At 40.7% G+C, this 14674-nt stretch overlaps 1 protein-coding gene across 3 annotated transcripts in view; it reads left to right on the forward strand.

Annotated features, from left to right (window-relative positions):
• Positions 1–14674, forward strand: part of DDX4 (DEAD (Asp-Glu-Ala-Asp) box polypeptide 4) — a 154438-nt gene that overhangs the window by 4876 nt on the left and 134888 nt on the right. For all 3 annotated transcript variants that reach the window (XM_006874647.1, XM_006874649.1, XM_006874648.1), the window contains exon 2: positions 7291–7351. In XM_006874647.1, coding sequence (XP_006874709.1) covers positions 7291–7351 — 61 coding nt within the window. The remainder of the gene's footprint in view (positions 1–7290; positions 7352–14674) is intronic.

Here is a 14674-nt window from a genome sequence, read left to right on the forward strand (position 1 = left end):
TTTCCTCCAATCCTGATGCCATATTTTTCTTCATAGAACCCAGCTTCTCATATTATTTGCTCAGCATACAGGCTGAATAAGTGTGGTGAAAGAACACAACCTAGTTCTTGGGGGAGGGGTGGCTATAAAACACTAAGTGGCTGGCTTACGAGTTTTAAAGAGAGATTTTAGTTTTTAGATTTTAGTTTCAGAGTGAGGGAGGGAAGGTAGAATCCCCACTGAATGGTTTTCCTCTTGTCTAGATGGGTGTGGTGAAAGGAGATGGTGATAGGATTCATTTTAATAGTGAGTAATTGTTATGACTAATTGCGATTTTCAGAACTGTAAAGATAGAAGTAGTGAAACAAAAAGGGGCGAGTAGTTAATCTTACATGCCAGGAACAGAGGACCCTAGGACCATCAAGAGAGAAGAGCATGAGTGGAATGTGGGACCTAACCAGAGAAGCAGCAACAACAGGGATGGAGTAGAGGTGATAGCATGGAGAGTTGGAGCAGCTGAGAACTCCAGTAGAGAAAGGCTGTGTGCTGGTGGCCAGGAGGCTGGCTTATAGAATGTTCCCTTTGTTTAACTATTATATATATTCCTGCGTGCTTTTGTGTACATAAAACAACAACAGCAAAAAAACTAGATGGAATAGAAGCAAATTCTGTTGAATGATGATGCGTGGGGCGGGGGTTGGGGGGAGGTGTTGTAGGGGATTGTAAACATTACAAAGAAACAAAATATGATAGGCTGAGTGCAAAACTGATGTTCTTCTATGTAAACTATCAGTTCACAGTAGAAACTTGTTTTTACAAAAAGAACAGAGAAAAGGTATAGTAGCTAGTGGGAAAAATAAAGTTTTGATTTTTGAAGATAGGGAAAAAGGTTAAAAACATTTTTAAGGTTAAATTTATGATGAAATCTTACTGAAAAAAAAATTTTTTTTTTGGATGACTTGTTTCAAAACTTGCTTTGGAATTTGTAAGCTCGGTGTATATGAGGAATTCACATTGTGAGAATTTTCCAATAGTAATTTTTTCATTTTTTGATGTAAAAGAATATAATTTTTTTTAAACAGCTTTATTACACTTATAAAACCAACCTTTTTTTCTATCTGCTCAAAAGTACTTTGGCCGGTGATGGTTGTGGTGTGCCATGGAGTTGGTTCCAATCCACAGTGACCCTGCATAGGGTTTCTGAGCCTGTAAATCTTTACGGGAGCAGAAAGCCTCATCTTTCTCCGGCAGAACGGGTGGTAGTTTTAAACTGCTGACCTTAAGGTTAGCAGCCGACTCATAACCACTGTTCCAAAGCTCCTTAGGAACAAAGGAAAAAAAAAAAAAGTCCTTAGGGTTTTAGATTAAGTTGGGTCACTGTTGTTGTTTTAATGCCTTTGGTAGTCATGAATTGGAACTTTTTGCCATAGCAATTGCCCAAAGCCCAAGGCATTTCATGTTACAGTGTTTCTGGGGACTTCTTGTGTGGCTCTGTAGGATAAGCAGTGGACTGCTAATCACAAGATTGGTGGTTCAAACCTACAAGCCACTCCTTGGAAACCCTATACGTGGTCACTATGAGTCAGAATCAACTCAACAACACTTAATGGTAACAATAGTACAGCGTTTTTGGAGCTCCTGGTTAGTGCTAATGGGTAATGTGCTAGGCTGCTAACCAAAGGATTAGAGATTTGAGTCCACCCATAGGTGTCTCAGAAGAAAGGCTTGGCACTCTAGTTACTGATTATCAGCCATTGAAAACCCTATGGAATATAGTTCTCCTCTGACACAGACAAGATTTCCATGAGTCAAAATGGACTTGACAGTACTGGCTTATTGTCTTTCTGCTCTTAATGATAAATGAGAATAATGTTTGATGACTCTCGAGCTTTATGAAAGTGGTTTTAAAATTCATTTAGTACTTTATATGAAAGAAATGTTAGAAATTAAGTATTATATGGAGATGGAGATACTTAACTTTGTGTACGCTACCTCAGGCTTTGGTACTTAATCTTATTGCAGCTGTGCTAATAATCAGTGGATTGAAGTATCATAAGTTTTAGATAAGCTTTCATAATTAAATTATTGAATTCTGATTATCATATGCAAAAAGGTCTATTTTGAAGGTTTTGTCCTAAGTAGAGGAAACCACATGAAAGAAAATAAAGGAATGGATTAACCTACCCACTGTCATTGAGTTGATTCCACTTCATAATGACCCTAGAGGACAGAATTTCCAAGACTATACATCTTTGTGGGAATAGACAGCCTCATCTTTATTCTTTGAAGTGGCTGGTGGGTTTGAACTGCCAGCTTTGCACTTAGTAGCTTAGTAGCCCAGTATTTAATTCACTATGTATCCAGGGTTCTTGAAAGGAGTGGATTAATGATATAGATTAAAAAAAAAAAAAGGATAACTTTGGAATCAGAAGTTAGGGGAGAAAAAAAACCCCTAAACTTGTCATTCATCCAGAGAGAGTCCAAAAAGTGTTGGAAGGTTCCAGAATTAATTTAACATTAAACTATTGGCTTTTAAAAAATCTTACTTGAATTTTCTCATCCTGATGATTGTTAATGTTGTTGTTGTTAAGTGCTGTCAAGTTGGTTCAGACTCCCAGTGACCCTGCATAGGGTTCCCAAGGAAAAACTAGTGAGCTTGAACTGCCAACCTTGTGGTTCAAGCCAGTCTTGCAGTCCAGCGCATTAACCCACAGTGCCATGCCAGGTCTCCAGTGATTGCTCTACTACTACAAAAGTAATACATGTGCATTAATAGTGAATGTTGTTGTAGTTGTGTGCCATGGAGTTGGTTCTGACTCATAGTGACACCCTTGTACCGGGTTTCAGAGGCTATCAATCTTTATGGGAGCAGAAAACCTCCCCTTTCTCCCGCAGAACAGCTGGTAGTTTCGAACTGCTGACCCTGAGGTTAGCAGCCTGATTCGTAACCACTACGCCACCAGAGCTCCTTAAAACTAAAGTAGGTAAAAAAGGAACAGTCAATATTTGGGAGCTTCAAAGGCAATATGCACCTAATCCTGTGGCAATTTTGATTGAAATTAATCATGGATAGTCTTACATTGTTCAGTGCTGTCAAGTTGGTTCAAACTAACAGTGAGCCTGTATAGGGTTTCTCAGGAGTGGCTGGTAAGCTTGAACTGCCAACCTTGTGGTTCAAATTGACTTTCCAGTCTAGCGCATTAACCCACAGCACTATACCAGCACTCCATTTTGACAGTATAGCTCAGAAAGCTTTACTTTATTGGGTTTTTATGCATTGGCAGGATGTGTGTGTGGTACCTTAGATTTACTTGATGTGGCTTCTCTAATCCAAAATCTTCTTAGTGCTCACCAAGTGATTGGGTTGTTGTTGTTAAGTGCTGTCAAGTTAGTTCCAACTCATAGGAACCCTGTATAGAGTTTCCGAGGAGCAGCTGGTGGGTTTGAACTGCCACCCTTATAGTTCCCAGTCTAGTGCTGATCCCATGCAAATAAGGGTATAGACGATTCTAAGGCTGGGACTGCTTCATTTTCCCTCCAGCTAGGTTTAAAAGGAGCCATCTCAGAAGCAGAGACAGAAGATCCCAGGACCATCATGAAGGAAGAGCATGAGTGACGTGTGAGATCCCTACCTAGAGAAATAGCAGTGGCAGAGGTGACAGCAGAGGTGGTAGCATGGAGAGATAGAGCAGCTTCGGGCTTTAGGCCTATAGCCTGAGTAAAGCTGAATACTTATAGGAAGGAGACTGGCTTGCAGAATGTGTCCTTTGGGCAGTCACAGACTGGCTAAAAGAACTTTGTAACATATCTGAGAGGCCAAAGCCAAGAGTGACACATGCCTGCAGTATGGCAGACAAGAGTCTTCCTGACTGGAGAACTGCTGTGTCCTGAGTTGGTTTTGATCCTGAATTGTATGTACCCTGTTCACTTCCCTAGTAAACCCCCATAATCGTGAGTATTGTTATGAGTTCTGTGTGGCCACTGCAGTGGATTATTGCCCCCAGATACTAAGCAGAGAGTGGTGTGGGAGAAATGATTAATGTCAGAATAGAGTAAAGAAGGTTTTAGGGTGGAAGCATGTCTGACTTCCACTTCATAGGAATCGACCTTGAGCTGATTTGCTTTTGATTTCTCCTTTCCTCTTGTGAAGCCAGGGGAAGTCAGACATGACTCCCATATGGTTTTTGCAATACTTAAGTTAATTTTCTTTGTTAGAGTGCATTCTTGTTAAAGATGTGAATACATTGCTTTGTTTCACCTTATCGAATCGGGCTGTGAGCCACTAGGTCAGCAGTTTGAAACTACCAGCTGTTTTGCGGGAGAAAGATTTACAGCCTCGGAAACGTTGTACAGGGTTGCTATGAGTCGGAACCGACTCCACGGCACATAACAACAACAACATATAAATACAGTAGAAATTTTAAAGATAAATTTTTGTAGAAACTGTTGTTCTTTTTTAATTCATGAGACTTTTATTAGTGATGGTAAAATGTATGTTACCAGTGAAACCAGTTTCCCTTGAGTTGATTCTGACTCATGGTGACTCCATGTGTGTCCTAGGAGAACTGTGCTCCATACGTTTTGTTTTGTTTTTAACAAACCTTTTACTGTGAATTGAGTGATAGTTTACATGGCAGAACATCGGTTTTGCATTCAACCAATCGTATTTTTTCTCATTGTAATGATTACAATCCCCTCCTTGCACCATCGGTTAACAGTATTTGCCTCTACTCCCTCTTTGTTTATTTGTTGTACACAAAAACATGCACGAATATATAATCGTTTAAACAACCAAAAGGGCACATTTTGCAAGCCAGACTCCTGCCCGCCAGCACACAGCCTTTCTATTTCCCTAAGGCTATAGAGTCCTCAGCTCTCCATGCCATCACTCTGCCTCAGTCTCTGGTGTCACTGTTTTCTCTGGTTAGGATCCCATGTTCTGCTTATGCTCTTCCCCCTTGATGGTCCTAGAGTTCTCTGTTTCTGGAATGTAAGATAAACGCCCCTTTTTTGTTACACAGAAAAACTATTGTTCTTAAGTGTTGTCAAGTTGGTTGTGTTCTGTGGTATATTTTGTGCAGTATTGAGCATACTGTAAAATACTGAATTCTGCAAGCTATGCATTGGCAGACATCTGCTCCTGTACAGATTTATAAGTGGAAGCCTGAACCACATCCAGATCTCCAGAGATGGGAAATTTCCACTTGAAAGGAGGAACAAACCAGCCTGGAGTGGCTAGAAGAACAGAAGATACTTCTTGAAAGAAAGACCTACAGGAAAAATACAAAACAATAGAGGCAGACTGACTGTTACTACAAGAACAAACAAGTTGCTTGCCCAGGAAACATCAAGGCAAGTGGTCGGGTCCCCTCAGTGCAAACCCCCTTCCAAGAATAAGACTCAATGGGAATACACGCTCTGATTGGTGACCACGCTCGTCACCGATAAGGGGAAGTGAGGGAAAATCAGCAATGAAGCGACAAGCTAAGCCCTACAATGTTCAGTAGACTTCTGTGAACCCGGGTGAAGACCTGGTTGGCCAGCAGTGTGGCAAGCCCTGGGGACTCTTGGGCCCAGAGTCAGTGACGTAGCCACAGAGGACTAGAGTGGAAAGTGAAGCTTCCAGCTGATAAGAAGAGAGGGCATAAGCACAAGAACACCCACACTTGCAGATAATACCCACTTGACCTGGCTTCAATGACTGGATGATCAGAGCTCAACCAGAAAAAGAAGGAAGAGGAAAAAAAGAGTAATCTGATACAATTTAATGAATTTGACCTACACCTATGGATACAATATCTCAAAAGAGGAAACAAATCCTTACATCAAGAATCATTCCCACCCCCTCCACACACAGAGTAGACAGGGATGGGCAACTTGGACATTGGCTACCCAAAATGGGGTGGGGGGACTTCAAAGGCAAGAAGTGACTGGCTTACAAGCTTTCAAGAGGGAACCTAGATCCAGAGGGCGTGGAGGAAGGTAGACTCTCCACTGAGTAGTGTCCAATCTGTGTAGGCAGGGCTGATGAAATGAAACGCAGATAGGTCTCTTGTGCTACAATAATGAATAATTGTTATCAGGACTGATTGTGAGGGTTGGAAATGTAAAGGTAGATGTTTCATAGCAGGGAGGGGAGTGATTAGCTTTTTGGTCTAGGAACGGAGGTCTCTAGGACCATCAATGGAGAAGAGCGGAGAGCGGGACCCTACCCAGAGAAGCAGTGATGCCTGAGGTGGAGGCAGAGACAATGACGTGGAGAGATGGAGCAGCTGGGGACTTGAGATCCAGAGAGGGAGAGGGGCTGTGTGTTGACAACCGGGGGGAGGTGGGGGGGGCAGGGCAAGCTTGCAGGTATACCCTTTGGTTGGTTGATGATGCATGGAGGGATTGTAACCGTGGCAATGAAATGATGTACGATAGAATGAATGTGAAACTAACGTTCTCCCATGTAAACTATCACATAATTCACAATAAAACATAAAAAAAAAAAAAAGATTTATAGTCTTAGAAACCCAAAAGGAACAGGTTTACTCTCTCCTAAATGTTGCTATGAGTTGGAATTGACTAGGTGGCAGTAGGTTGGGGATAGATACATAGTGGTAAAGTATACTTGGCTGCTCCCTGAAAGGTTCGTGGTTCAAATCCACCAGTAACTCCATGAGAGATATAACAGTCTGCTCCTATAAAAATTATAGCCTTGAAACTCTTATGGGTTGGGTCACTATTAAAATTTATTCGATGACACACAACAACAACAGCTATTTAGGAGGAGGCTTCAAAAAGTTTGCAGAAAAATGGAATTAAACTATCATGGAATTTTTCTACTTTTTTTTCTATCCTCCCACATTTATGAGTTATTTAAATGACCAAACATTTAAGTCATGGTCTTGAAAACTTTCTATAAAGGGTCAAGGAGTAAATAATTTAGACTTCATAAGTTACAAGGTTTCTCTCACAACTAAATCTTATTTGCTGTTATAGCGTTAACACATCTGTAAAAAAAATATCTAAATGAATGAGCATAGTTATGTTTCACTAAAACTATTCATAAAAACAGGTGGCTCATTAGATTTTTCCATAACTAGTTTGCTTCACTGTTTAAAGTGATAGATGAATATTATATACATACAATGATAAAGTGACAATATTTTGGAATATTTAGTAAAGGATATTATGTTTCTTTGTAATATCCTACATTCTATCATTGTTTTGTTCTGAACAAACTCCAGTTATAATTTTCTTAATATTTGTGAAATAGATGATATATTATTATTCCAAGTAAAAAATTAATGTTTCTTTTTGTTACAGGATAGGTATTCATCTGGGGCAAATGGAGACACTTTTAATAGGACTCCAGCTTCATCATCAGGTATGTGTTAAAGCAAAAGGTAGAGCCCCCCTCCCCACCCCCCCTTTTTTTGTCTTCTCTTCCTGGGTATGATAGATGTATGAGTGTAACCAGGACCTTGTTACCCAGCTTTTTATTGGAGTTTGTCCCCTGTATCTGCAAGAACTTTTATAATTTCTGTCTGTTTGTCGCTCCTGTCTTTGTTCTTGGAATGCATGACCTTTGATCAGTGACCTGTCTCTCAGCTGGGGGAGGTGACACAACATTACATTAAGCATGTACTATGCGACTCCTAGTGTGGTGCTGTAGGATCGGCACAGGACTGGGAACCGCAAAGCTAGCAGTTCAAACCCACCAGCTGTGCCTTGGAAACTGTACAGGGTTGCTATGAGTTAGAACTGATTTGTCAGCACTTAACAACAACAACAACCCTTTAGTATGGCACTGTCGGATCACCACTGGACTGCGAACCACCAGGTCAGCAGTTCAAACCCACCTATACATAGTTGCTATGAGTCAGAACCGTCTTGGCAACACTTAACAACAACCCTCAAGTTAGTGATTTACCCACCTTAATGTTTTTAGAGTCCTGGTGAGACACTATTGGATAATCACTGGAATGCTAACTACAAGGTTTGTTTCCTCTTTTGAGACATTGCATCCATAGGTGTAGGTCAAGTTCATTAAATCAAACCCACCAGCCACTCCTTAGAAATAACTAACTGTACACAGTTGCTATGAGTAGAAATAGATTCTACGGCACAACATTTGTTAGTGTGAAAATCTTTTCTTGACTATAATAGTTGTTGCTGTTATGTACCATTGAGTCAGTACCATAGCGACCCTATACACAACAGAATGAAACACTACCTGATCCTGGGCCAACCTCACAATTGTTGCCCATTGATGCTGCCACTTTGCCAATCCATCTCACTGGGAGTCTTCCTCTTTTTCTCTGACCCTCCAACTTACCAAACATGATATCCTTCTCCAGCGACTGGTCCCTCCTGACAATATGTCCGAAGTATGAGAGACAAAGTTTGTCTATCCTGGCCTCCAAGGAGCACTGTGGCTGTACTTCTTCCAACACAGATCTGTTGGTTCTTTTGGCAGCCCATGTTGTTGTTGTTGTTGAGTGCTGTCAAGTCGAGTTCCCACCCATAGCAACCTTGTAGAGGGTTTCTGAGGAGCAGCTGGTGAACTTGAACCACTGACCTTGTAGTTCAAATGGCTTTACAGTCTGGGGCATTAACCCACAGCACCACACCAGGACTCTGATCTATAGTTTTTGTTGTTGTTAAGTGCCGTTGAGTCGATTCTGACCCATAGTGACCCTGTACAGGGTTTCCAAGGCTGTAAATCTTTATAGGAGCAGAAAGCCTCATCTTTCTCCCGTGGAACAGCTGGTAGTTTCAAACTACTGACCTTGTGGTTCGCAGCCCGATTCATAACCACTATGCTACCAGAGCTCCTTCCGATCTATAGTAGCACTACCTTAAAGATACAAGGAAATGGAGAAAGAGGCAACAAGTTGATGGTGGTGGAACTCTTTGCAAGACCAATATAGAAAAATATGATGCAAGCTAAATTAGGATGTACTTAAGAGACAACTATGAAGCTGGACCTTAAGTGGTCTCTAGGGTGTAGAGAGGGTAATAGGGAGGGTTCCTGTCCTTTTCTGTGTGTCTTTGATGTGCTGAAGGGCCACCACAAAGAACTTATGACACTGATAATCAACAGTGTAAATAAACATAAATGTTAAGACTCACATATCACAATAACTATCCTTCACATGATCATGCTTGTGGTGGTTGTTGCTTAGTGCTGTTGAGTTGGTTCCGACCCGTAGCGATCCTGTAAATGGTTTCTGAGGAGTGGCTGGTAAGCTTGAACTGCCAACTTTGCAGCTCAAATCGACCTTGAAGTCCAGTGCATTATTAACCTATAGTTCCACTGCTGATATGGTCACAATAGCAGATGACATGCTGCCCCAAAAAGTATCTCACTGTCTTTAAATGCAGAAATGACTGGTCTGCCAGTCCTTACAAACACCCTTGCTTCCAGCTCAGACCCGCGGGGGTCTTCAGCCTCAGATGAGAACTCAGGATACATCCAGTTTTAAAGAGCCCCTTGGAGGTGCTTCCTGGGTTTGAGAGTCAGTTCTCCAGCTTGATATTACAGGGTTACATCACTGAATTAAATCTTTGATCTACTGAATTCTGATTAAGTTTACCAGATCAAACATCATCTTTTATCATTCAGTCCATCAATGGAAGATTCATTTATTTAAATCAAACCTACAAGGCATGAGAAGGAGCACCCATGATGGTACCACCCATTCAGAAGTCAAGGAGGTAACCTGGTCAGGGTCCCTCTCCCTCAATTTGCACTTCACTCTGTGAGTCAGCACCGACTCGATGGCACCCAACAACAACAACCAGAAAAAGGAGCCTGTCTTTACAGCCCATTGTTCCTAACATCCTGCACACCAGCCTCCCTTTCCTCTCTCGTACATTTTTGTGGCCCCAAGATCTGTTTTTATCATGAGTCCAACACCTTGAAGAGGTTTTGAACTAAATGGACAGTTTTAATAGCGCACTTTCTCTGCTGCTACAAATAGGATAAAAAATGTAATTGACCACATAGAAGACAGGGACAAAGTTGTCCACTATGGAGCTTTAAAATGAGAGAAACTTGAAAACACCTACTGTTAACTATATTTATGAATTATATACAAATACTGTTTGCTAGAAAAGTGTGCCATTTGGCAGCCCATAGCACTTTCAATATTCTCCTCCAACACCATAACTCTGTAATAGTAGTCTCATACGGTATTGTCCTTTTGTGATTGACAAATTTCACTTAGCCTAATGTCCTCCAGGAGTCTTGGTATGACGCTGTAGTATAAAGCAGTGGACTCCAAGGTTAGTTTGAACTACAAGATTGGTGGTTCAGACTCACGTGTCACTTTTTGGAAACCATATACGAGGCTCCTGTGAGTTGGAACTGACTTAATGGCACTTAACAGCAACAACAACAACAATAAATGCCCTCCAGGAGTCCTGGTGTGGCACTGTTGGATAAAGCACTGGACTGCAAGGTTGGTTTGAACTGCAAGGTTGGTGGTTCAAAATCACCAGCCACTCCTTGGAAACCTGATACAGGGTCACTTTGAATCTGAACCAACTCAACGGCACTTAACAATAACAATGTCCTCCAGGTAAATCCATCAAGTATATTTTACAGATTGAATGTTTCTTTCAGTGTTGTGTAGTATTCAGTTGTGTGTTATGTACAGTAGTTTGTTTACCCATTCATCCAGTGATGAGTACTTAGGTTTCTATCATTTGCTATTGTGAGTAATGCTGCGATGAACATGACTATGCATATGTCTGTTTGTGTCACATCTCATAAATCTGTGTGATACACAATGGTAAGTCAAAAAGTATTATTACTAGGATTCTAGTTCACACTTGAATGGGTTTATTCCAAACGAAATGTGTTCAGACATGTCTGCAATCAGTGGATGGTTATATGTAAAAGTTCTTTGATTAATATTCCTGTCTGTCATCACGCTGGACTGCAACGTCTCTTTGAACCTCAAGATTGGCGATTCAAGCTCACCAGCCTCTCCTCGGAAACCCTATACAGGTCGCTATGAGTTGGTATCGCCTCAATGGCACTGAACAACAAGAAGTGTCATTAGGGTGCCTTCAAAAAAGAGTCCAGTCAAAACAGTGTTTTCTCAGTGGATCTGCTTTGCCAATTAAATTCAAGGCAGAGAGTTCAGCTGAGAAGATTATGGCAACTGTTTTTTGAGTAACTAGGTAGTCTTGGTAGATTTTCTTAGGGACAATCACAGGGGCTTATAAGTAAGAAGTTTTAAGAAAATAGAAAACTGCATGATGACAAAAAGGGCAGAAAAGTTGTACCAAGTAATTTTCTTCCATTCCGACAACAGACCTGCTTATTCATAAATGTAGCAAGGGCTGTCCTATGAGAATGTCACTGGGAAATCTTATGCCTTCCATCCTATGTCCCTGATCTTGCCCCAAATACAAAGCAGATGAGTAGACATCTTGTTACCATTATTAGGTGCCATTGAGTTGGTACCAACTTATTGCGACCCCTATGCACAACAGAACAAAACATTGCCAGGTCCTGGCCAATCTCACAATCATTGCTACACCTGAGCCATTGCTGCTGCCACTGTGCTAATCCATCCTGCTGGGAGTCTCCCATTTTTTCTGACCTTCCACTTTACCAAATAAGATATCCTTTGCCAATGAGTGGTCCCTACTGACAATATGTCTGAAGTATGAGAAATGAAATCTGGCCATCCTGGCTTCCAAAGAGCACTCTGGCTGTACTTCTTCCAACATGGATTTATTTGTTCTTTTGGCAGCCCATGGTACTTCACTAATAATCAGAACATAGAATGTATAAAATATGAATCCAGGAAAATTAGAAGTTGTCGAAATGAAATGAATTGAAATAAAGATTGATGTCATATGCATAAGTGAACTGAAATGGACTGGTATTGGCTATTTTGAATCAGACAATCATGGTTTACTATGCTGGGAAAAACAAGTTGAAGAGGAGTGGCATTGCATTCATAGTCAAAAAGAACATTTCAAGACCTTTCTTGAAGTACAGGGTTCTGTATCGTGCTGTGGGCTAATGCAATGCACTGCACTGCAAAGTTGATTTGTACTTCAAGCTCACTAGCCACTCCTTAGGAACCCTATACAGGATAGCCATGAGTCAGAACAGACTTGGTGGCACTTAACAACAACAACAACAGCTTGACCAACAATGCTTTCTGTGCTAGGATAATATCCATATGCCTACAAGGAAGACAGGTGATATAAGCTCTGGACTGCAAACTACAAGGTTGGCGGTTGAGCCCACCAGCCACTCCATGTGAGACAGATGAGGTCTCCCAGCTGTCTCACAATTCTCACAAAGTTTTACAGCCTTGGAAAACTATACGGAGTCACTATGAGTCGGAACCAAATCAGTAGTACTTAACAACAAGGAAGACCAGTTAATAAAACTGTCATTAAAATCTATGCACCAACCACTTTCTGTGCCTGGGTCGAGGAGGTTCAGTGTTAGTGTGCAGGGATCTCAGGTGCTCCAATCCTTGCTCTTCTTTTATAGTACTTAGATTCCCCTCTTCTGATTTTGAGATAGTTCATTTTATACCCATGCTAGAATTTAAATTTTATATGATTACAGTGAAGTCTGCTAATATCCACAGCTGAATTGTGTCATTCTGTCAGTATCTTCTCCTACCGTCTCTTACACAGACCCAGGAAGGCAGAAATCTTGTTTGGTGGGAATTACAAACGGTGGCTAGAAGAGGCATTAGAGAGTTCACTACTCCACAGCATTTCAAAGAGGTTTTTCCAAAGCAGATTTGTTTAATGTAATATGTTACTTGATTTCTTGACTGCTGCTTCCATGAGTGTTGATTGTAAATCCAAGCAAAATGAAGTCTTTGACAACCTCAGTCTTTGGGATTAGGAAAGATTTAGGAGAATAAAGAGAAATGAGTATTAAGATGTGAGAATTGTAATCCTGTTTGCAGTCTGCCCCAGTTGTTTACATCTGGGTTGCCTAAATATTTAAAATAGAGTTAATGTGGAAGGAAAGATAGGTGGAAATGTAGGATTTGAGCCAGAAGTTGAACCCATGGCACTAGTCTTTCACTTTGTTGAAGTCTAAATCAGGCTGAAATCTGTACTGCTATGTGTAATTCTAACTCTAGTGCAAGTGAAAGGAGCCCTGATGGCACTATGAGTTGTGCACTAGCCTACTAACCGCAAGATGGATAGTTCAAATTTACCAGCCTTTCTGTGGGAGAAAGATACGACTGTCTGCTCCCATAAAGATTTAGTCTTGGAAGTTCTATATTGTTGTTCTTCTTAAGTACCGTGGAGTTGGTTTCAACTCATAGTGACCTTGCACAGGATTTCCGAGGCTATAAATCTTTATTGGAGTAGAAAGCCTCATCTTTCTCTCGCTGAACAGCTGGTAGTTTCGAACTGCTGACCTTCAGGTTAGCAACCTAAAATTCGTAACCACTAAGCTACCAGAGCTCCTTTGGGAAGCTCTATAGATTAATTTTATTCTGTCCTATAGGGTTACTTTGAGATGGAATTTACTCAGTGATAATGGGTTTAGTGCAAGGAAGAAAGTTGTGACAGTAGTCTTCGTAAAGGTTAATGGAAACCATACGCGACAATTGTACTCTGTTGTATAAAGTTGCTGTTAGTCTGAATACACTTCATGGCAGTGGGGTTGGTTGGTTTTGTGTGTGTACAAGGAGGGCCTGGCTACACTAGATATATGTATATTTTTTTTTAAATCTTTTTTTCTCATTAAAATTAGTAGATGAGCTAAAACATTTTTAGTCAGGGGAGCTGCTGGTTTATTGAAAAAAGGCTTAAAGTGGAAAAAAAAAAATCTGTGGAGGAGTCGTTTCTGAAATGTGATGAGGGAATTTGAAAGTCAGATTTCAATGGGTTGAATGAAATTTAGTTCCCATCTGCATCTTAAGGCCTGAGTAATTCTCTTGACTGAAGTAGAGTTAAGAAGAAATATTTTAACTGTTGTAAATATGTATTTGTATTTCATAAACTTTTAAATGGGATTGAGTTTCTGTTTTGTAAATATTTAAGTGGAGATGCATTTATATTTCCCCAAACATTTAAATACACTGGTTTAATATATTCAGATCCTCAAAACAAAAGTTCTTGAAATTGCTACCTGATGAAACCTTGGCAAAAGGCTATTTGCATCCCACATTTGAACTGTAAAGACAAATGGATAGAAGTAATCTGTGTTTCTTTTTTTATTTCCTTGAGTCAGTCTATTTTTTTTTTTAATTGTAAATTATGTGATAATTTACATGGGAGAACATTAACTTTACATTCATCCTATTGTATTTCATTTCATTGCAATGAATATAGTCTTCTCCATGCATCATTAAATAACCCTGAAAGCCTGCCCGCTTGGTCGTCAGCACACAGCCCCTCTCCCTCTCTGGGTCTAGAGTCCCCAGCCCCTCCACCTCTCCATGTCATCATTTCTGCCTCCATCTGTGGTGTCACTGCTTCTCATGGTAAGGTCCTGCACTCTGCTCCTCTCCCTTGATGGTTCCAGGGACCTCTGCTCCTGGACTGCAAAATCAACCACTTCCCTGTTTTTGTTACAAAACATCTACCTTTACAACCTTCACAGTCAGACCTTTTTGTTACAAAACATCTACCTTTACTACAACTTTCACAGTCAGACCTGATAGCAATTATCCACTATTGTACCACAAGAGTCTTATCC

Source organism: Chrysochloris asiatica, unplaced genomic scaffold, assembly GCF_000296735.1.
Source record: "Chrysochloris asiatica unplaced genomic scaffold, ChrAsi1.0 scaffold00291, whole genome shotgun sequence".
Classification (NCBI taxonomy): Eukaryota; Metazoa; Chordata; class Mammalia; order Afrosoricida; family Chrysochloridae; genus Chrysochloris; species Chrysochloris asiatica.